The 23,878-nt window shown below is 37.4% G+C and overlaps 3 protein-coding genes across 4 annotated transcripts in view; all 3 read right to left on the reverse strand.

Moving 5' to 3' along the window:
- Positions 1 to 4,782, reverse strand: part of LOC132095002 (alpha-1,3-mannosyl-glycoprotein 4-beta-N-acetylglucosaminyltransferase A-like) — a 55,079-nt gene extending 50,297 nt beyond the window's left edge. The window contains exons 1-2 of one of the 2 annotated variants that reach the window (XM_059499716.1): positions 4,615 to 4,782; positions 3,925 to 4,236 (exon numbers count right to left, since the gene is read on the reverse strand). In XM_059499716.1, the coding sequence (XP_059355699.1) occupies positions 3,925 to 4,018 (94 nt within the window). In that variant the 5' untranslated portion in view covers positions 4,019 to 4,236; positions 4,615 to 4,782. The remainder of the gene's footprint in view (positions 1 to 3,924; positions 4,237 to 4,614) is intronic. The other variant, XM_059499715.1, reaches the window with a different exon arrangement.
- A 2,997-nt stretch (positions 4,783 to 7,779) lies between these two features.
- Positions 7,780 to 11,321, reverse strand: creg2 (cellular repressor of E1A-stimulated genes 2). Its single transcript, XM_059499717.1, has 4 exons — positions 10,805 to 11,321; positions 9,416 to 9,585; positions 9,160 to 9,273; positions 7,780 to 8,577 (listed from the first exon to the last, which is right to left on the reverse strand). Exons 1-4 carry the CDS (start codon positions 11,213 to 11,215, stop codon positions 8,436 to 8,438), a joined length of 837 nt encoding a protein of 278 aa, XP_059355700.1. The 5' UTR covers positions 11,216 to 11,321; the 3' UTR covers positions 7,780 to 8,435.
- Positions 11,322 to 14,628: 3,307 nt separating this feature from the next.
- cracdla (cracd like a) lies at positions 14,629 to 22,798 on the reverse strand. The gene is made up of 10 exons (XM_059499718.1): positions 22,651 to 22,798; positions 22,416 to 22,542; positions 21,704 to 21,839; positions 21,427 to 21,588; positions 21,141 to 21,209; positions 20,812 to 21,009; positions 18,372 to 19,857; positions 16,007 to 16,965; positions 14,936 to 15,047; positions 14,629 to 14,850 (listed from the first exon to the last, which is right to left on the reverse strand). Exons 1-10 carry the CDS (start codon positions 22,706 to 22,708, stop codon positions 14,663 to 14,665), a joined length of 3,495 nt encoding a protein of 1,164 aa, XP_059355701.1. The 5' UTR covers positions 22,709 to 22,798; the 3' UTR covers positions 14,629 to 14,662.
- Between the last annotated feature and the right edge of the window lie 1,080 nt (positions 22,799 to 23,878).

Consider the following 23,878-nt stretch of genomic DNA (forward strand, 5'->3'; position numbering starts at 1 on the left):
TCGCGGAAGAGCCGCCGATGATAATCTGAAAACACTAACAAGCTGGAATTGAGCGATCTAATGAAAGCGTCGTTCAGCGGGTCTGTGTTCTGTCGTGAGATCTCAACTGTATTGTTTACATTTGTGATCGCAAAATAAATGCACTTACTCGACCGCTGATGTTTGAATAGAGAAACATAGGCTATGGCCATTTGGAATTACTATTGGGGAATTTCACTGATATATTTTTACCAGTTTCCATAATATAGATAGAGAGAATGCAAAAGTCTTTGGTATTCATTTATATATATTTATATATAAGAAATAGCTATGTGCTTCAGCAACTAGCTCCCCATCTAAGAGGGTTTTTAGTCTTAGTAGGAACATAGTTTCATGCCACAGAGCTTCTCTTAAAACCGCAGACAGTTGACAGACTTGTGTTCTTATCTTAAAAACTTGTTAAAAAATTAATATATAATACTTATCCCACTTGCATAGTTTAAATTGTGAATTGCATGCACTAAAAAGTTGACAGAATGCACTTTCTGTAACTGTTCCTTAATTTGCACTGCTTCAGTTACATATAGGCCTACATGTATTCATTTAATAAAAAGCAGTAAGTGATCTCTTGGTCTAGATTTTTTAACTGCTTAAATTAGCTGTTTAATCTAAATAATTTTTTTTAATGGGCAAAAGAAAATCATGTTTTATTTTTTATTATTTAAATGCAAACATATCGAGATATATAGTGAAGTGAAATTCGGCCAAGTATGGTGACCCATACTCAGAATTTGTGCTCTGCATTTAACCCATCCGAAATGCACACACACAGAGCAGTGAACACACACACACACTGTGAGCACACACCCGGAGCAGTGGGCAGCCATTTATGCTGCGGCGCCCGGGGAGCAGTTGGGGGTTAGGTGCCTTGCTCAAGGGCACCTCAGTCGTGGTATTGAGGGTGGTGAGAGAACTGTACATGCACTCCCCCCACCCACAATTCCTGCCGGCCCGGGACTCGAACCCACAACCCTTCGATTGGGAGTCCGATTCTCTAACCACCAGGCCACGACTTCCCCAAATCGATATCGAATATCGTAAAAATTTTGACAATATCGAGATATCATTTTTTTTTATATATCGCCCAGCCCTACTGTGAGTTTGTATTACATTCAAATTCATTAATTAAAGGATCTCAAATATAAAGAATTTCTAATGAAATAGATATTTTATATAAAGTGGAAATATTTAATCTTGAAAGGGCTCAGCACAGCCATATTTAGCTTTCAGGAAACATTCACAGGTAACATGTACAAATCAATTACTATGACAGTCAACTGAAAATGAGCAAAGCATGCTCAGCTAGGCCACAAGAACACCCATAAAAAAAAAAACAATTCTTCAGGCCAGGCTGAACCTTGAACCTTAGAAGGCAATAACGAAGCAATCAGGTTGAACTGAATATATCATAAATTTGTTTCCCTATACAAACACCACTCAATATCATGCATATCAGGCCTGACAGAGAAAAGGCAACAGAGCAGCAAGTCAAGGCGACTGAGTAGGGATGGGACGATAACCGGTTTTATTGATAACCGTGATAAAATGTGCTGAAGGTTAGTAATATCGTTTAAAAATGAATTATCATTAAAACCGTGTTTGATTATCGCGGTTTTAATAACTCACTATTAAATCATGTCCAGCCAGCAACAGTCTGACGCAAGGGCAGCGCACAATGTTTTTTTTGTTTTTTTTCGAGAAGGAATGGCAAAAGTCAGTGACTTTTCTATGCTTTTCTATGCGTCTACACTTTTCATTGTAAGGAAGGAAATGCCACAGAATTTAATCTTTCTTTAAATTAAGTGCATAGAGTTGCTTGTTTTATTAGTTGTTTGTTGATTATTAAATATAAAACTTGCTAAAATGTTTTCAGTGTGAGCATCAACTATTTTTGAACACTTTCATCTCGTTTCAACAAAACCGTGATAATATTGATAATCGTGATAATTTTAGTCACTATAATCGTGATATTAAATTTTCATACCGTCCCATCCCTACGACTGAGTGGCATCAAACTATGTAATAATGAGTCACTATACGCCCTCGATGACCAGGCGTCTGAGGTCTGTACATATGGGGGAGGGTTTTATGCCAATGAATACAGTGACCTTTCTCTCAAAGATTTTCCCGTCTAACTCTGATATTCAACTGCTTAAGTTGCATGTCACATTTTTTAGGCTTTAGCTTACATTTCTGAGATCCGTCCAATGAGCTGACACACAAGTGTCTCTTTGTACCTTAAAGCTATAAACATAACCTTCAACAAAATTAACCTCAACCAGATCCAGGATCAACAGCTTCTCAACGACAGGTTGAATATGGTGTTAGAAAACAGGTTTTTGAGGGGAGAGGGATTTTTCCGATTCCTCACCAGGACTGTAGTCTATTATATTAACCTAGAGTCAAAAATCCATATAACTTTACACAGTATGAATAAATGTACAGTAAAAGTATGTATAATGTGAATGCGTGGAAAACAGAGACAAAATACAGACTTTTGATATTCTTAGAGAATGACATTCAGCCAAAACAAATGACAAAAACAGATTTTGCAAAAGGCCAAAAATGTCACTGCAACCCTAACTTGCATGAAAATGGAATAAAATATCTAAAATATCTGATATCTTACTACATCTCACAGCCATTACAAATGTTTTTCCATTTATTTGCTTTGGGAATGCAAACGAGGTTGAATGCATGCAAATGGGTCAACCTCTAGATTTGGCTAAATCTCAAGGAGAAAACTTGCATGACGGAAGCAAGGATCGGAGTTTGACAAACATCATCAGCAAGCAAACAGAATTGTGTGTTCCGCTTTATACAACTCTAATCAACACACGGATGGATTTAACTAGAGAATGATCGACCATAGAGCAATGAGCTGTCACAATGTGCTCCAGACACTATTGATTTCCAACTAGGGTGGTTTGGTATTGTCCTAAACCTGAAATTCCCCACATTAAGTGTTCGCTTTACAAACTTTATGGACAGAAAATATGAAGTTCTTATAGATTAATGTAATCTAGTACAGCCGACTGGATGTGTTCCCACAGCGGCTCCTGATATTAGCTCTCTGATCCCCTCATGGGGGGTTTGAATCTGCAACGTTTTGGTCACCAGTCCAGCTATTTAACCATCAAGCACCTTGCAAAATATTACCACAGTATTCAATAGCTTTGGCCAAAATACCATAGTTACCGCAATCAATGGCTTCGATAAAATTTGCACACCCCACCAGTGCCATCAAAAAAAATGTAATCTAACAAAAAGAGTAGTTTCTTAAACAGTTTTGAAGGAACTTGCATAATTAATTATGCAACAATTCTGGTCCTTATTCTACTGTAGTCAATATTGAGGCATTTCATGGGTATTTGTATCACTCCATTTGACAGTGTTCATGGAGTTTCAGAAAAGAGCATGGCTGAATTTATACTTGCAGAAAAAAAAATACAAAGTGTATGTGCATCCAATAGACACTTTACAATCCCGAGGCCAAGGAAAAATGTCAAATTACTTAGTATTTGATTTCAGACTTAGCAAGTGTTACTTGTTACTTATTTTACTCATTTATTCATTATTTATTCTCTCACTCGAGCGTGTCAAATTAAAACCCTGGAGCAAAATTATTATAGAATAATTTAAGTGACTTTGAGATCCGTTTCACATGTAAACACTGCTCCAGACCAGATTTCACACTCTGTGATGCTTGATGAAAGGCAAAACTAACAAACTAAAAGTCCAAAATTGCTTGATATGAATAACTTGTGCATTAAAATCATGTATACATTTTGCACTCACAATTGTGTTGCAGTACTGAATTAAGAAACAATAGCTTCCTGCTCTTACGATACAGCATAAATGAATGAATCTCAGAGATGAACTCACCTTTGCCATTCTGCCAAGCCGTGTACCAGGACAGACTGAGAAACGACGTAAAGAAAACAATCGCAGTGGCAACAGTTCCATGTCTGAGCCTCATCTCATTTCAGCGCCTCCCCTTGCAGCTGCCTCTGGTCCTCCGGATCCAGGCGAGCATCAGCGCTTCAGGGAGCGGACCGGAGCGGACGGGGGCCCGGGTTCATCTGCTGTCTGCGCCGCGGTCTTTCGGGTCTCGGTCGCTGCTGGAGTCACGAGGCAGACCGGCGGAACTGATGCATTTCCAGAGAAAGATGTGCAGTCCTCATGCCTGCCCTGTTACTGGAAGAGATCGTGAGTAGATTAAACAAAAAATTACAGAAGCTAATGAAATCATATTGGTTTGGTTCCGGTTTTTTTGGGGGGGTTTTTTTGCGGTCCGCGCTGACTACAACAGTTAAACAGATAACGTTAGCTGTTTATATGTATGCAACCTTATTTCTAAGGAAATGAATCATCGAGAGACATACAAAATACTGCAGAGAATAATTAATTTAGAAAAAAAGAAAAGAAAATAAATGAAAAAAAAAGAAAAGAAAATGTTAAAGACAGCCATTTAATTGCGGGGCTGTGAAATAAACAGTTGACTACCTGTCAGAGGACCCCAAAATAACATGCCAGACAGGCATGAGCAACAACCCCGAGTGCAACACTTCTTACCTTTCTGCCTGTTAGTGAACAGCGGACCGGCGCAGCTCGATTTCTTCTAAACTATCCAGTCAAAAAACGAGCAAAAAACGTTTTTTGATGTTCATTAAAACAGCAGATTTGACGGAGAGTCCTTCCAGAGTAGTCAGCGGTGATTGTGATCTCTCAATCAAGCTTTGTTAAAGACCACACCTACAGAAACTATGATCACTCACCCAGAACTATGATTGGCTGGAGTCATCAGACCCCGCCCACCGCTGAGGTTGATTGGCTGGAGTCTGCGCGCAGCTCTTGTCTGCCGCCACACGGCGGACTGAACCAATTGCGATTCTGTTTAGACCATAGACGGTAAGGGTTTAGACCAGGGGTTGGCAACCTACGGCACGCGTGCCAACAGTGGCACGCAGAGGGATAATCGCTGGCACGCAAGCGATAAGGAAAACTGTATAATGACGTACAGTTTGATGTAATAACTTCTCATAGTCACACAGCCTGTTAGGAGCTACAAATACTATTAAAGTGTGAGAATTAACTTGCATGGATGCACGTGCAAACACTGCACATACTAGGTGCTTCAGATCAAAGCCTCGGTCTAACAGCACTCGTCAATGTCAAAATGACTGAGATGGCCAATCAGATCAAAGTAGGCGGGGTTTACTGTTCACAGAAGCAGAGCGCGAAGCGTCAGTTTAACGTTAAAGAGAGTGAGGTAAGATGAAGCTGCAAATCAATTAACATTAGTCAACTTTTAATAATACGTTTTACCATAGAAATGTTAAATGACCTAAAGCTATATCCAGTGATGAAAAATTTTCTGAAATATGGCCATTTTGAGAGAAAGAAAGTGGGGGGGGGGTAAATTGTCTCTCTCTGCAGACAATGAAGCGATTTTGCCCCTTTGTTGTTGAGAAATATAATGTAGCGATTCAGTATCGATTAATAAAAGTAGCGTGACAACACTCATAGGTTTATGAGCTTCTGAATGCTACTTTTTGCACAGCACGATCTCAGATCTCTGTGTGCGAGTGGTGTGTGTTGTGTGTGTGTGTGTCTGTGTGTGCACGTTCATCAATTAAAGCAGTGCATTAACGTTGATTAAACGTTAAAAAAACTTTTTTTTATCGTATAATAAAAAATTGTGTATGTACCGTTTAAATACAGAATTATATCGGGATGTGGGGGGGGGGGGGGGGGGGGCTGTGTTGGCACAGTGGTTAACCATAAAAATAAAAAATGGCACGTCATGCCGAAAAGGTTGCTGATCCCTGGTTTAGACTCTTAATTTTGTGTCCATAAGATAAATTCCCGGGTGAAATACTCTTACCTTGTCAAAGTGTTCATCAACAAGCACTCATTTCATGGAGACTGACATGTACTGTAGACTACTTGTTTTTCTATGAAATACTATATTGGAAAGCAGTGTTGTTGGGAAAGTTACTATTGAAATGTAATAGGTTATAGATAACAAGTTAGCCTATCTAAAATCTAATAAGTTAGTTAACTATTTCAGTTACTTTACTAAAGTAATGTAACTGATTACATTTGCTTACTTTTGCTTACTTCTCTAAATTTCTAATGTTTTCAAACATATAAGCAGGCAGTACACTGATTAGTCCATCACTTTAATTAAGATTTTAATAATTTAATTTTAAAGCACGGCTAACACAAAATAAGACTTACTTTGAGGTCATTCTGAGGATAAGTACAGATTTAAAACCATAACAAGAAACAATTAAGTAGTATACAGTAGTTATGACAGAAAACACTGGCATATAACAATGCCTTGGGGGAAAAAACAGTTAATCTTAAAAAATAAAGCATATGCATAAATCCAAATAGCAATAGTTATCAAATAAGCATGTATCCTATTCTGTGTCCTAAGCTCCTGAAACATTGGTGTCATATTTTACAGCAGTTTCACTGATTGGAATAAGAGTAGTCAGTCATTCAATTATTTTAAATTCACATTTAAAAGAAAGTACAGAAATAGTTTTACCACTGGGTGAAAGTGGTATAGGCTTAATGATTTATTTAAAATTTTATGTGATTTTATTATTAATATTATTAGGAAATTTACATACAAAGTAATTATAATGTTTCTCATTATTTACATTGCTTAAAACTACTGTTTGTTTTTGCATAGATGCATAAGCAAAAGACTATTAGAACAATGTAACATTATATAATGTGAATGTACATTTCTCTATAGTGCATAATTATGCATAATACAAATAAATAAATAAATAAATAAAAATAATTTGCACTGAAAACACAACTCCCTCGAATTTGAACAAAGGCTGGATATAGATTTGTATTTTTATTTAAAAGGTTTTCCTATCATATCTATGTCTTATTTTTTCCCCAGCACAGTAAATGTAAAAGCTTTCCATTTTCCTGAGGACTTCTACTACTCATATAATTATTATACTAACTTGGGACAAAAATGTATGCTGTCTGAAATGGAAGGCGGCAGAGGGAATGCACATTTAATGAAAAATTGATTGGATTTTCTGACCTTCACTGTCACTGATAGCTAACCCGTTATATCCAAACATCTATCATATCTTTTCATTTAATTTCCCCTAATTCCCCTAAGTTAAATATAGTGGTATTACTGCAACCAGTATGAATTGATTTTGTCTTTCCTTTTTTTGAATCTCATCTTCATTTGACAGTCATCTGGATTTGAGGTCCACTCCACAGATTGAGCTCTTTCCCCCAATCTATTTTTATTTATATGCTCTTCTGTTCTATTTCAACATTGCTTACAGCCAGCAATTCAGTCATACTGTCAAGCAGTGCTACTTTGTGATGCCTATGTGATTATTTTTATTCACTGGTGACTCACATTGAAAGCTTCCTTTTGCCTCTTATACGTCTCACAGAAAAGTTGAAGATAAAGCTGAAATCATTCAAATGGAGAGAAGTATAACCTGCACATTTTTAATTTCACTTGAGCCAGATACCCCGTTACATAAGACACTTTAGCTGAAGTCTCTTGGCAATACTATTTTAAGCGTAATTCTGTATTACATAATCATATAACTCTAATCAATCCCTTTTGTAATCTGCTATTTGTTCTTCATTTACATTAAAAGACTAAAAATACTAACCAAAAAACAGCAATGACTACTCTTTCTACACAGTTTGTATTTTTATTTTAATTGTGCAGCACATGTAAATATTTGTGAAGAGGTAATGCAAGGCACAAATATTTGATATTTGTGATATTTCATGAAGTTGTCAATAACACTGTAATTGCGTAAGATAGTGTAACATGAAGTCATGTACCATACCGTAAGTCGCGGTCCTTGAGAAGTATAAATGCAGACCTGAAACTGAACTTGAAAAGCATTAGATGCCATAAATACCAATGAAAAACTTTTTTTTTCAAACACATTTCAGCTGTTAATGAAATCTCAGACTTTCAATACAGTAGTTTCAGAGAAAACATGCAAGAGTTCTACAACTATTTAATATCTACCTTTTCTTTGTGTAGTAAAGTATGAAGGCCTGTGATAGATTTATTTAGCATGAGTGATTTGTTTATTTATAATGAATGAATAGCTTTCTTTTCAATACGTTGTCTATATGTGATCTCCAACCTTAAGTTACTGTGAAACTGATTTATAGATAATGTTATGCTTCCTTTAACATAATTTATGCATTCAATAAATCCTCAGGAATATGCTCAGAGGCACAGAACCAGCATCATGGCCAGAAAAAAAGAAAAAAAATCCTAGTTGAAATAGTTTGTAACAAAACCATAACCACCTTCTGTACACAATCAGGTCAATTCTGCTTGTTGCTCTTAGGATGTTGCTCTTTTTTTCTCAGAAAGGTGTTGCTTTGAAATACTCCTCAAGTGGAATGACAGAGACTCCTCCAACCCAGTCCTGCAGACAAACCTGCTGCAAAACCAGCTTCATGAAAAACCAGTCAAGTCCAGGGGGCCACTTCTTCATGACAGGATGCCTAAACAAAACACACACCAAAATTGACACATATATTCATTTGAAATATTGCTTACCTGATACTTTCTCAAAAAGGATCAGAACTGTCATTGGGGTGCTACCTTTTCAAAACATACTAATATTCACTAATAATGAATAATGAAGGTTTAAAATACTTATATTTACCTTCATAATCCTAATATGTACCTTTCAGGGAAAAATAAGATATAAAATTCTACCTATTAGTTTTGCACCTTAGGGTATTGCCCAAGAGACAGCTTTCTTTGTTTTTCAGAGAGAATAATCTGCTGTTGGTATATTTGCATAATTCTAATGCAGAGGCAAGGTTCAGACTAGACTGTTTGTTTATTAGCAATACATTTCAGCTATAAGTTTAGTTGCATCAGATACAAAACGCAGCATTTAAATAGAGAACAGTCTAGACAATAATGATAATATTAAGCAAAAACAGCTAATCATACTTTACCAACAGACACAAACGAACAAAGACCTTATGTTCAACATTAAAAGTATGAAGTGTGTTTAGCTGCTGTCACTGAAATAGAAATGTGTGGTGTGCATGATTTATCATTTGCATAAGTACCTGGAGAACATGGCCTCTTTGGCAAAGTCAAGCTCTTCTGGTCCCACCTCCACCATTTTACCAGTCAAAGTGAGTCGAGCACACCTGGGGTCCTCAGGGTCATAAACCTGCTTCCTGTCATGGGGAAATGTAGTCAGAAGACAAAATGCTCTAGATGATCATTATACAATGATCTCTGTCAAAGATATTTTTGTTTAGATATGTAAACATGACTGAAACGTAAAGGCTTCTTGCTCCAGTTATTTCAGAGACATACCTGCAGAAATCTCCTTCTGCCTCAGAAAACGTTAAAGAGGCAAAAGGGAAGCTTCGAAGATCCGTTACAGTGTTGTCCGTCGGTGTCACATAAAAATAAGGAACGCCAGTGCTGTTGTCAGCTGGACCGTCGCTTACGGAGAAAATATTTCCAAAAGGAAGTCCTTTAATCTAAAAAGATGATGGGGAAAGAAAACAATCTAAATTAAAGACATTTCATACATGCCTGTAATAATAATAATAAAAAATGTATGTACTTGATTAATGATAATGACTGTCCGAATGTACCGTACTTTATTCCTTAAGATACAGTGGTTCTCAACCTTTGTCCACAAAAATACTCTCATGACTTCTTTAAGATTTATTACGATTTACTGGATAAGGATTTTTTCCAAAGCATTTTACAGCATATGCAGTATAGCATTTTACATTTTATTTAGTTTCTAAAATAAACTATTTTTAGATTTTGGCATAACTATAAAAATAATCTACATTTGTTTTTTTTAAAAAGCCAATGGTTTAAGATTTCATATTTTACATGACTTTTCCAGGTCTAGAAATCACTATTAAAATTAGGCCTCCTCATATATTATCCAGGTTTTCCAAGAAAGCAAGAACCTGTGGCCAGCTGTATAAACATAATTAACAACTAGTTTGACTAACTAGTAGTTAACCAAGTGGTCATCAATCTTACTTTCAGAATTCAAATTAGACCAATATACGTTTTAATGTTACTGATTTAAAGTTATATGACTAGAAAAAAATGAGATGAGAAACTTTTAGGACTAGTCTAAGCAGTTTATGAAACCCGCCACTGGATCTCCAAAGAAAAATAGCAGTTGTTGAAGAGATTAATTCAAATTAATATCTTAATTGATTTGTATTGAATTGAATGCCTTTATTGTCCTCGTATTTTTCTGCATACAAGGAAATTAGAAGCACTGCTCCTGACTGGTGTTAGAAACAAAAAACAAACATAAAAGTTAACCACAGACAATAAATATGACTGTACAGAACAATTTTACAAATAAATACAACAAGTGACTGAGTCATGATATTCACATTGAGCGATCTGACTGAAGTGACCATTTCATATTAATATGCACAGTAATTTTATACAAAAGTACATTTTAAATGTAATGAGTAGGTGTAGTGATTTAGTAACTAAGTATTACACATTGACATATAGTGTATATTATTGCACCTTTACTGCAGATAGAGTGTTTCACATTTAGTAACCAAATTGTAATGTTTATTTTACATAATTTAAGTCATCTCCAGGTCCTTTTAAAGTCTGCTGAGGCCCCTTTTGGATTGAGAATTAAAAAAAAAAAAAAAGATCAAAGCAGCAAGTGAACTCTGCAGGAAGGTGAATTAAACAGAGCAGCACCTGCTCCTGTGTGGAGACGGTAGCCAGGTGACCCCAGTCGCTATAATGCGCCATGTATCGCGCTACTCTCGCCGTCTCCTCGTGCGGCGGAGGCGCAGCGATGCTAGACGGCACATTCACCTCTTCCATCCGGTACGAAAACACACGGGACGCGGAGGACACGTCCTCGCTTTTCGATATCTGCTCGGGTTTCTTCTCTGAAGCGTCCAGGTACACAGACGACGGATAGGCTGGTTTCCAGATCAGGATATTATCGACGAGCACAGCGGGCGCCTCGTCGGAGTGCGCGTCCAGCTCTTCCTCCTCCTCAGCATCACCGGCGACGGCCCACGACACCGCGCTCCGGATCGTGTAACTCTCGCCAACACACCGCAGCGTCGTCAGGACAGAGACGAGATGGAGCAGCAGCATAGCGGTCACATTTACTCGCGCTGCGGCCTTTCAAACTGCATGCTTATTTATTTCGCCACCATAGGTATGGCGTTACATGATAGTGGAATGAAACTTTGTTGCGTCAGAAACAGCGACACCTGCTGGACCGCCTGAGAAGCGCAGCGCGTGACCATGTTACATTTATCCCACTGTAAACTAAACATCGTTTCCACAAAAACACTGGGCTAATTTTATATTTCAATAGTCATGTATAGTCATGAATAGTCATGTATCCAATAAACTGGATTTTTGTATTGATCGTAATCAATACCAAAAATTATCATGGTATCAAGAATTTGGCAATTTGTCATACCTAATTTGCTATTTTTATGGTTGTATAGATGTGGGATAATTATTTCATTTGTAATGAAATAAAAACAAGTATGGTGGTAATTTGGCATTCAATATTTTTTTTATGGGTAACATTAAAAATAAAATAAAAGAAGAAAATTGAATATTTTAATACAAGTTTTTAATACAATTAATTATATATACTCATGCTAATATAACCATTATATCCATAATCTGCCATTCCAAAAGAAGTAATATTGTTATGTTATTTTACACACACACACACACACACACACACACATATATATATATATATATATATATATATATATATTTGTGAGTGATGGTAACACTAGAATAAAAATACAAGTCAATATGGATTAAAATATATTTATAGTTTGCTAATTTGCCATTCCAAATATGATAATTTGTTTTGTTTGTTTTCTAAAATAAAATAAAACAACATAAACTGATTAACTGGAAAAAAAAAATATTCTGAAAGCTTCTTGCATTGTGTATAGTACATCCAATATTGATTTCTACTTTCAAATAACATTTATTTTATTATTATTTTTGTTGTTGTTGTGTTATTGATATGTTATATCCATTATAAATGATAAATCACATGTCCCAGATTTAGTAAGATTAATTTATTGGTGAAGGAAGTTGAGTTGGTATTTTCAAAAGCAAGCTCCAAGTAATTTGAAATATTCTTACAGTTACATAATTTAACATTTAAAACAAATGAACAGACATCTTCAAATCTAATAGGTGTCAGAAAATCAACAATTGATATAATGTTACAATACATACAAATTCTTGGACAGAATTCATGCAAATAAATAAAAAAATTGTCATTGGAAAGGAAATAATCATATTAATAATTTTAACAGGAAAACAATGATACAATGTGTTAAACCTGAGAAACATATAACATATTGCAGCATATTACATGGGAGACCCTTGTTGTTTTTGTGTGTCTGCAGATGTGTGAGTAGGTAAAACATTAGTACCATCTACTTCTCTTCCTGAGATCTCAGGGTGCTTTTGATTGAGTCTCAACCTGAATGTGTTTCCATCCCCTTCCATCTCTGATCTCCTTTCTCACTCAAATCTGTTGTGCTGCACTGTGATTCATTTACAAAATACATTATCAGCAGCTGTTAGACAGTGTTGCAAGAGAACATGACTTTAATCTCACAGTATTTACTTCTCCTTTTTGTTTCGTTGGTACCCATCTGCTGTGCATACATTCATACTTCACATGGAGAGAACACAAGCTGCACACGTGAGGTTTTAGAAGACAAACACAATTAGGAAGTTTACTGACTGATGAATGTACAACCCGAATTCCGGAAAAGTTGGGATGTTTTTTAAATTTTAATAAAATGAAAACTAAAAGACTTTCAAATCACATGAGCCAATATTTTATTCACAATAGAACATAGATAACATAGCAAATGATTAAACTGATAAAGTTTACAATTTTATGCACAAAATGAGCTCATTTCAATTTTGATTTCTGCTACAGGTCTCAAAATAGTTGGGACGGGGCATGTTTACCATGGTGTAGCATCTCCTTTTCTTTTCAAAACAGTTTGAAGACGTCTGGCCATTGAGGCTATGAGTTGCTAGAGTTTTGCTGTTGGAATTTGGTCCCATTCTTGCCTTATATAGATTTCCAGCTGCTGAAGAGTTCGTGGTCGTCTTTGACGTATTTTTCGTTTAATGATGCGCCAAATGTTCTCTATAGGTGAAAGATCTGGACTGCAGGCAGGCCAGGTTAGCACCCGGACTCTTCTACGACAAAGCCATGCTGTTGTTATAGCTGCAGTATGTGGTTTTGCATTGTCCTGCTGAAATAAACAAGGCCTTCCCTGAAATAGACGTTGTTTGGAGGGAAGCATATGTTGCTCTAAAACCTTTATATACCTTTCAGCATTCACAGAGCCTTCCAAAACATGCAAGCTGCCCATACCGTATGCACTTATGCACCCCCATACCATCAGAGATGCTGGCTTTTGAACTGAACGCTGATAACATGCTGGAAGGTCTCCCTCCTCTTTAGCCCGGAGGACACGGCGTCCGTGATTTCCAACAAGAATGTCAAATTTGGACTCGTCTGACCATAAAACACTATTCCAATTTGAAATAGTCCATTTTAAATGAGCCTTGGCCCACAGGACACGACGGCGCTTCTGGACCATGTTCACATATGGCTTCCTTTTTGCATGATAGAGCTTTAGTTGGCATCTGCTGATGGCACGGCGGATTGTGTTTACCGACAGTGGTTTCTGAAAGTATTCCTGGGCCCATTTAGTAATGTCATTGACACAATCATGCCGATGAGTGATGCAGTGTCGTCTGAGAGCCCGAAGACCACGGGCATCCAATAAAGGTCTCCGGCCTTGTCCCTTACGCACAGAGATTTCTCCAGTTTCTCTGAATCTTTTGATGATGTTATGCACTGTAGATGATGAGATTTGCAAAGCCCTTGCAATTTGACGTTGAGGAACATTGTTTTTAAAGTTTTCCACAATTTTTTTACGCAGTCTTTCACAGATTGGAGAGCCTCTGCCCATCTTTACTTCTGAGAGACTCTGCTTCTCTAAGACAAAGCTTTTATAGCTAATCATGTTACAGACCTGATATCAATTAACTTAATTAATCAATAGATGTTCTCCCAGCTGAATCTTTTTTAAAACTGCTTGCTTTTTTAGCCATTTGTTGCCCCCGTGCCAACTTTTTTGAGACCTGTAGCAGGCATTCAATTTTAAATTAGCTAATTAAGTGGATAAAAGTGTAAAATTTCTCAGTTTAAACATTTGCTACGTTATCTATGTTCTATTGTGAATAAAATATTGGCTCATGTGATTTGAAATTCCTTTAGTTTTCATTTTATTAAAATTTAAAAAATGTCCCAACTTTTCCGGAATTCGGGTTGTACAACTTTCCCTCAATAATATACATAAGCAATAGTGGTTCACTTCCAGAACACACCGCTTTAACATCAACTTCAAAGTCTACAGAAGTTCACATGAAGCAAACCTCTGATTGCATGGATGCAACTTCAGGAGATGCTAGCCTGAAAATGATCAGATGATCCTCCAATCTCAGCATCCAACTCTATGTTTTTTAGTCCATAGTCTTATCACTCCATGCCAGGGATTTCCTCTTGGCCAGCTCCATCCAGGATGGTTGGGCAGTGTCACAGACAGACTGCAGAGGAGATGACGATGATGGTGATGACGAAGGTTGATCTTCCTGCTGCAATTTATCCTCTCTGTCTGCTGACCTCGTGGGAACAGGAGAGACTGATGCTTCTAGAAATATCAACAACATATATAAGCATATACTTAGAACTGCTTTCTGCTGTCATGCAAAACTGATATTGTGTATCTTACTTACGCATTGACCAACTTGAGTTGAACCCTGTGCCTGAGAGCTTTGCGATCGGTCTGTGAGGAGCTGTAGATTGAGATGTTGTTTGGGACTCTGCTGTGGACTTTGACTCACCTGTCTATTGAAATCAATAAAGAGGAAATCTGAAACAACTGACAAAGCAAAACACCACAAACAGAACATACTGTACTAGATATTATGAGCAAATTATACATGTGTCCCCTCCGTAAAGAGTCCTTTATTTTAATTTATAAATGTATGATTCATAAAGTCTTTAGATCTGTCTGGATTATTAATGTCTTATTTTGTGATTTTTGATTTGCAGACATTTGACTGTATTATGATATTAACTGTCCCAACTAACTATATTGTTCCAATGTTTGGGGTCATTGATATTTTTTCGGACAGAAAAAAATTCACTTTTATTAAAGGGATACTTCACCCATAAATGAATATTCTGTCAATAATTACTCACCCTCATGTTGTGCCATGCTGTGTCAGCAGCAACACACACATGCATCAAAGTCTGACATGGAAGAAGAAATTGTTGAATGAAGTCTTTGTTTTTTTTTTTTGTTTTTTTTTTTGTGCACATAAAGTATTCCTGTAACTTCATAAAATTACAGTTGCACACTGATGTCACATGGACTATTTAACCATGTCCTAACTACCTTTGAGGGCCTTGAATGATTCAGTTGCATTGCTGTCTATCCAGGGTCAGAAAGCTCTCGGATTTCATCTAAAATATCTTAATCTGTGTTCTGAAGATGTCTTATGACTTTGGAACGAAATGAGGGTGAGCAATTAATGACAGAATTTTCATTTTTGGGAGAACTACCCATGTACAGTAAGTAAATATGCATTATATTGATGAAAGGTTACAGTAAAGACAATAATGCAACAAAAATTTTCTATTTTAAATAAATGCCACTCTTTTGAACTTTCCAATGTGACTGAAATTTGACTAGTGTGAAGCAATCACTCCTTTTTTCTGAGACTGGGGTAAGTGTCCTTTCTCTGGTTAATATACGAATGAATAGACTGCGTGTGTTTGGAGAATTCATAAAAAAATATTACCTTGGTTGCAGCATTTGTTTGGTTCTCCCAGCGCTGTAAGATTGAGGTCTTGTTTCCTAACCCTGCTGCCCACACTGGTCTGCCATCTTCAGGCCCGGTCCCTATCCCCTGAGACGCAGACGCCATGTCAGCTTTCCCTGAGATTACACTGGGCTCTCCCCCCTCATTCTGAGGCTGATCCTTTGAGACAGTATTGGGAAACTGTTGGGATATTAACTTTGGGCTTGACGACAGATATGGGTAACCTGGGGGTGCTGTGGGACGCAGTATAGCTTGTGTGGGGGTCTGTGATGATGCTCGTATTGGTGATGATGGCTGGATGGGTGGTGTCTGTGGTGCCAATGCTTGTGATGGCTGTTTTGCTGTGTTTACAGCAGTGGATTGCACATTTAATGTGCATGTAACTGTAGGCTGGGTTGGATTTGTTGTTGAATTAAACATTTGAGTCTTGGACTGAAACTGGACTTCTCTGGTACTGTCAATCTGAGTCTGATTTGAATTTGCTGAAGGTTGGTTTGTTGTTGTTCTAGTCTGAGTTTGCATCAGCTGAGAGGCAGATTGTGTGGACTTTCCAGAATGCTGTGTAGAAGGCAGCGGATTTGTTTCAGTAGGTTTCAAAAGAGGTTGTGTAATCGAAGGCTGGCTTGAAATGTTCTGTGTGTTTCTTGGGTTGGCTTGTGAAGTGGATGTTTGGGTTTGTGGTTGTGTTGTAGTGAAGGTCGTTGGTCGAGACTGCAAGCTAGGAAACTCAGGCAGCCTACTGGTAAAGAGCTGTTGGAGACTTCTGGTTTTCTCTCTGGCCATCTCCATCCAGGACACCTCTGAAGCAGTAGACGTTGGTGGGTTTTCCTGAAAGGATACAGCTGTAGTCTCTTCTGGAGGCAAGCCTGTACCTTCTTTAGCTGGTAAAGGTACAATCTTGCTGGATTTGCTGGCTGATGATGAGGGCTGAGGAGGTTCTGAAAATGCAGAATATTTATTTATCAATCTTAGTTGACCAATCGAAAGCAGTAACTTCTCTGTGAGCTGTTTCATGCATCAAAATACTATTGATAATGGACAGAAGACCATTTTATTATCACAAAATTTTGCTAATGTGCATGCATGTTGTAAGTTTTTTTGGTATTGTTATTAACAAATAGGCAATTAGTGAATTGTAACAGAGCGTTAAGCCTTTATGAAAATGAACCATGGATTTACTACAAATTAAAACCAAAATACCATGGTTATTTGATTTAAACCATGGTTATCACAAATTAACCATGGTTTGGCTACACTAACCATAGTTTAATCATGGTATTTGTAGTAAAATTGTGGTTCTATCATGACAACTCTCAGAAGATTTTAGAATGGTAATGGATATGACAATGTAAATGTATTTGGTCTTGTTGGAATAGATATGCTAAGCCACTGAATTGCTGCTGCTTTTGGTTATTGCTGTAATTGTAGATTATCGCTGCTGCAAGCAAGTAAAGGAACTTGCTACTGCTAATACATACCCAGATACGGTGCTGTGAGTATTTAAGACCTACTGCTGCTGCACAAATAGCATATATAATAACCTGTTGCAGATCTATACAGGTGGAGCTGGGGGAGCTTCTGGGGGAATTCTGAAAGCTTGCTGCGGACAGCTCTGCTAAATGCTATCCAGCAATTTAAATGTAAAGCAGCAAACCAATCAGCCTGTGCAAAGTCGTTTAACACCGTGAATATCATCAGTTTACATTAAAGGGTTAGTTCACCCAAAAATAAAAATTAGGCTGCATTTTACACCGAGGCATCCTAGGTGTGTTTGACTTTCTTCTTTCAGACGAATCCAGTCAGAGTTGTGTTTGAAAAATTGTGTTTGATCTTTCAAGCTCTACCGTTGCAGTCAGCGGGTGTTGCATTGCTTCAGTCCAAAAGACTTTAAATAAAAAGCAACCTTTCATAAAAAAAAGTGTCTCACATGGCTCCAGGGGTTGAACAAAGGCCTCTTTTAGTGTACTGATGCGTTTTTGTAAGAAAAATATCCATATTCAAAACATAATCATTTTTTGAATCTAGCTTGTGAACATTGTTGAAAACGGAAGCAGTTCCGGGGGAATTCCGTATGAGGTCAGCATTAATATAACTCCAACTGTATTCATCTTAAGGAAAGACCGTCATATACACCTAGGATGGCTCAGGGGTTAGTAAAACGCAGCCTAATATACATTTTTGGGTGAACTAACCCTTTAAGGACCCATCAGCATCTAGAGTTTAACGACAGATCTTGTCATTAATACAAATGGCAATCATACTCTTCACATTCATCATAATTTCAACTAAATAGGCCAGAGGCTTAATCTTCATGCACCTTGGGAAACCACAAAAAGAAACTCACCAGCCTGTCTGAGGATGCCAGCTCTCTCTTTGTCTCTACAGAAACTCTTAGGTGGCGAACCGGAGGAATGAACTGAGGTTGCGGACGCATCAGTTTGGAGAGGAGGTTCTTTGAGTTTCTCGTGGACTTTAGTAGACCCAATGCCAGTGCACTGGTCTTCAGGTTGCACACAGTTGGTTGAATCAGATTGTGAGGCTGGAGGTGAAATCGATGCACTGTGGTGTTTTTCTTTGTCTTCTGATTGAGCTTTGTCCAAGCGAAACTTCAGCGAAAGAGAGGTAGAGCGAAGCTTCACTCCGAATGCATTTGTAGCCTCTCTATCTTTTCCCACACTCACATCTTCCATCACATCCTCGACTGCCTCTTCTCCCACCTCCACCTCCTGTACTCCTTCTTCAGTAGCCTCTACCCCAATCTCCTGCTTCTCGTTGTCCTGACTCTCCTCCACATCCGGGTCCCGAGGATGTCTCTTTGCTAGATCAGTGAACTTTGTTGGTATCACTGGAAAAGTGTCCGTTTTGTCTTCCTTCTTTGAAATTTGTGGAAAGTTAGCAGACAGGCCTTTTATTGTTTTCTCAACTTGTGAACTTACTTGCCGCTCTATCTTGATATTTAAAGGAGGTTTGGCAGGAGTTGGAGGTTCCTTTTTCAGTCCAGTTTGTCCAACTACTCCAGTGAAGCTTGCAGTCCTCGGCCGCTCTTGACTCTTGTCTGAGGAGACATTAAAGTGGAACGATCCAGACACGGTTCTTTGGCGTTTAATGGATTCTGTTTGAGTGTGATCTTCATGACTAAAAGTTGACACTGTGCTGACTGGCTGAAGGGTCCTGGACTCATGTTTGTCTTCTGTGGAAGGTATATTTCTTCTCAGAGATGATGGTCTCAGATTTACTCCACAAATCACACTGGTTGAAGCATGAGTAGAGGCTAGGTTTTTCTCTATATTTACTGCATTCTGAACACTGTTTTTGTCCATCTTGGTTTGTATTAGCACAGCATTAGACTTCTCATCTTTCACAGCACTTAATTCTGGTGTGGTAGTTACATTTGGTCTTACAGTTGGGCTTACAGTTGACACAATGTTACTTTGGGTGTTCTTGAGTAGTTTGGTGCTACTAAACATCTCACTTACTTCTCCTTTTCCCTTTATGTCAACTGGCACCACTGGGATCGGTGGTTTGGCTACTGATGACGCAGCTGGAGTTGCTTCACGTAGGCTAGGGCTTGGAGGTGATGTGGACAGGATGTTTCTCTCAATCTCAGGTTCAGCAGAAACTTGTCTACTATCTCCAGAAATCTGAAGAGACATTAAAGGTGAAACTGGAACTAGACTCTTGATTTGTGAAGTCGTAAGCCTCTCTCCCCGTAAGACCTGTGTGGAATACGAGCAAGCGCGAGGTATCTCTTTTACGAGAGTCTCTTTCTCCATAGTAGTCAGCGATCGGTCCAGATTGTTCAAACTCTCAGATCGCGCTCTGCTTCCAGCCTACACAGAAAGTGCAATGTACAAATATAGAAAATCTATTAAATATGAACTGCTGGAATATGAAATATATGAACTAAATATGAACTAAATGGAAACGGATATTAAAAATTTCTGATCTTCCACAAGCATTAGAGTGTTTCAGGAATGAGCCCTAAAACCCAGAAATTAGGATTTTTGAATTTCTGGTTTCCGTTTTTGGCTAAATGCCTGAAATAAGTTCTGTGGTTAACACAAGCACATGATATTTCCACCTTTATTCTACAACATAAAATACATCAGTAATACCCCACTTTATGATTTAGCATTTTTCTTGATAGGAGATTCTGACCAGAGGCAATTGGGAGAGAGAGTGACGAGATTGTGAAAGGTCCACGAGTCGGATTGAAACTCAAGACACTCAAAGAGCAACTGTGTCATATTTTGATGTGCTGCCCACCAGGCTATCGGTGCAGACACTCGTGATTTTTAAAAGCATTTAAAAAAAAATAAGGCTGTTAACAAGTGGCTAAATGAGACTACAGAGGTTGTTGAGAACTCTAAACATCATCACGCCAAGCACATAAATCTACTAACTAGTCTACTTTCACAGCCTCGCTGTGTTCCCTTTTCTTACTATGCTAATTCAAGCTTCCCAACTTGTAGATTTAAAATAAAGACTGAAAGAGTTGTTAGACGAATAAGCATGTTGACGTTGAAGTTGTGCACTGTGTAGTTTGTTTATAGCCTAAGTTTAGCTTTTTGTATTTAGATTTGAAAATTTATAAAGGTTGATGAATTTTTGATGACCAAACTTCACACAAGAATCACAAACTTTTGTTGGTCACAGAGCTTACTTCCTACAATATTTAAAAAGCCAGTGGAAAAATCTGACTGGCTTTTTGTCGAGAGAACCTGGGTGATGCTAATGGATACCAATGGATAATACGTTTAGAAGGGTCCATTAAAAAGGCTCACCGAAGTGGTCACCCTCCTGTTCTTGGCACTGGCTCTTTGGTTCTTAGGTTTGAGGGACATACGGTGACGGGCAGCAGAGTTGTCCAGGAGGGAAGTGAATTGTGGAAGAGTGCTGAAGTCCACTGAGCCAGGGGCAAGTGGGGAAAGGGTTGCAGGTGCTGGGCTGACCGGCCGAGGAGAAATCAGCTGTGAAGAGGTCTGGAAGGGAAGGAAAAGGGACATTAAACAATATTTAGGACCAAAGAAAAAACATTCAAATTTAAGCCATGAATCAAATATATGAATGACAGGTATAATGTCAACACGTCAGTGAAATGGCAGCAGGCTACTTGTTCTTCCTCCTCACTTCTTGTTTCAGCTAAGCTCAAGGTGCTATGGTTTTTGGGAGGGATAGAAAACTGCAAACATCATGCCATAAAAGTTAACATCGGATTTAAGCTGGGAAAGTAGCAGCAGTAATGGAGACACACAATGAGCCACACAAACTCATGAATATGTTTGATTAATGTTCAAACATGCATTTAACACCAACACATACATGTATTAGTGACAATACATTAAAATAAACTGTCACAACAAAGAAACTGGAATGCTGCTGTGTTATAGTTGAAGCACCTTGTTCGATATGCTCATATTTAGTCCTTCTCCAAGGGATACTTCAGGGGAGCTATGAGAAAGGCTGTCACCTTCTGAACTTCCACCCATGTCTTCACGCCGTTTAGTGGGCAACAGAAGTGGGGGAGGACCTAAATGCAGTTTTTGCTGCTGGAGCTTTATCTGATCAAACAAAATAAATCATCTTAAAATCTACATGAAACATTTCAGTCACTCACACTGATGAGTGTTTATAATAAGAGTGTTTAGTGTGTTGTGTGTGGTCTGTCTTACTCACCTGCAGAGCTCGGATTTTGCCATGAATGTTCTCTTGAGACAGAATTCTTAGTGGTTCAGGGTCTGAATGACTGTGCTGTGCATGAAAAATGCTGTCATGTGAAAATGCCCGGGATCCCAGCATGCCTTTGGAGCAACTTTTAAGAAAAGATGCATGTTATCCCATGCGAAAAAAGGGCATTTGTTATGGAAATATGAGAGTGCTTTTTTACCCACTTATTAGAACTTTTTTTTATATGCATTTCATTGCAATGTTGAAGTTGCAATTTAGTACATTTCAAATATATTAAATTTGAATCAAGTAATTGAGTAATTTATGCTTTAGTTTGTCAATAAAAACAAGTCTTTGACAAAATACTATTACAAAAACTGATGTAAAATATACCTTAAAGCAAAACTTCTACCTTTACATTATTACTTCAAGTGAGCTTTAGTGTGTTAAGAAACATGAAAGGTTTCATCTTTTTAAATACACTAAGTGGCATTTATTTCATTAATATTATCAACAAGTTTTAAGATTTGAAGTACACTACATTCAATGCAATGACTTACATTTCATTTTCACAAGGGATCATCAAAACATGTATAGCTTTAACTTGCTTAAAAAAGTTTTACTTTATGATCAAACGTTGTCCATTTTTAATTTGTCGCTGCTAACATTGGTGAGTTTAGCTTTTCTTAAATCACACCATGCTGACACTGTGGACACTTACTCTGAGTCTTCCACACGCCGTGTGATGTCACTTTCAGACTGGCTCGGCTTCATGCCACTATCATCCTGTTTCCTCCTTATCTTCCCAAGCAGGCGTGACTTAGACTTTAACCTGGACTTCTTCCGTCCTAAACACCAAACATATCAATGCTTTTAGAAAACTATGTCATATACTGTAAAAATCTGAGACTGGATTAACTGATGAAAGCATTGAGCTTTACTGAAAGATTTCTGACCTGTTAAGTCATCACTGCCTTCTCCCTCTGGGTCTCCTGAAGCCTCCAGAACATTCATCTTCACCAGTACAGCTGTTAATGAGGACAGTTACACAGAAATCAGATGAGGCGTGGTTTGAAAAATGTCAGTGGAATTATCAAAGGGAATGTTCTAGTCTAATGTAGTAGAATAATAACAATTATAGTTTACTAACTATTAAATGTTAATTGTTGTTCTTAAATTCACAATAGAGTAAAATTGTTGTTCTACAAAGGAGAGCAGCAAAAGAGTAATTTATTGACATGCAAAATATTAGAGGAAAGTCATATCTCTGGTGTGGCAACGTGGCTATATTCTAAATCTGATAACAGAAGGCTCTCTCAACCCAACAGAGACCAAAGGTTTATCTACAGTTATATTTTCCATGTGACTTTCCATTACTGAAAATTATGGATGTTATGTTAGTTTAGAGAATACAATACTGTTCAAAATTTGAGTAAGTAAATTTTTTTTTTTAAAGAAATGAAAACTTTAATTTAGAAAGGATGCATGACCTTGAATGGCAGTAAAAGACATTAAAAAAAATCAAATAAACACTGTTCATTTGAACTTTCTATTAATCAAAGAACGCTGAAAAAAAATGTATCCCAGATACAATAAAAAAAAAATAAGTCTGGAGTAATGCTGCTGAGAATACGACTTTGGAATAAAAACGTTTAACATATTAAATTAGAAAATAGTTACTTGAAAACAGTTTTTACTGTATTTTAACTTTGAATGGTAGTGTATATAAGTGATTTTTTTATTTTACTTGAATAAAATCTGTTATGTGCTTCTGTGTTAAATCAGGAGTCAGTAACCACAGGCATGTGTGATACCACTGGCACACAAGCTAGATTGTTATTTATTTAGTACTCTTTCCTCATTGTCAATCAGAGTGGTTTAGAACCAGTTATCTTGTTTACATTGGCATTAAGTGAAATATGTGAGACTGTGTCTTTGATTTGGACAATGTGCTTCACACTTATTTCAACCTATGGGCGTCACTATCCTTTATTATTATAACAACTAACCTTTCTTATCACTGACCATGCCTTGATAATGCAGATATGCAATAAATAATAATAATAAAAACATGCAAAGTCCACCCAGTCCATCCCTTTTTTTTTTTTTTCTTTTTTTTTTACATTTGCTGATCTGTTTACTTTCCTAATTTAAACAAAAATAAAAAACTCCACGTTTCTTAAT

This window comes from Carassius carassius, chromosome 19 (assembly GCF_963082965.1).
Source record: "Carassius carassius chromosome 19, fCarCar2.1, whole genome shotgun sequence".
Classification (NCBI taxonomy): domain Eukaryota; kingdom Metazoa; phylum Chordata; class Actinopteri; order Cypriniformes; family Cyprinidae; genus Carassius; species Carassius carassius.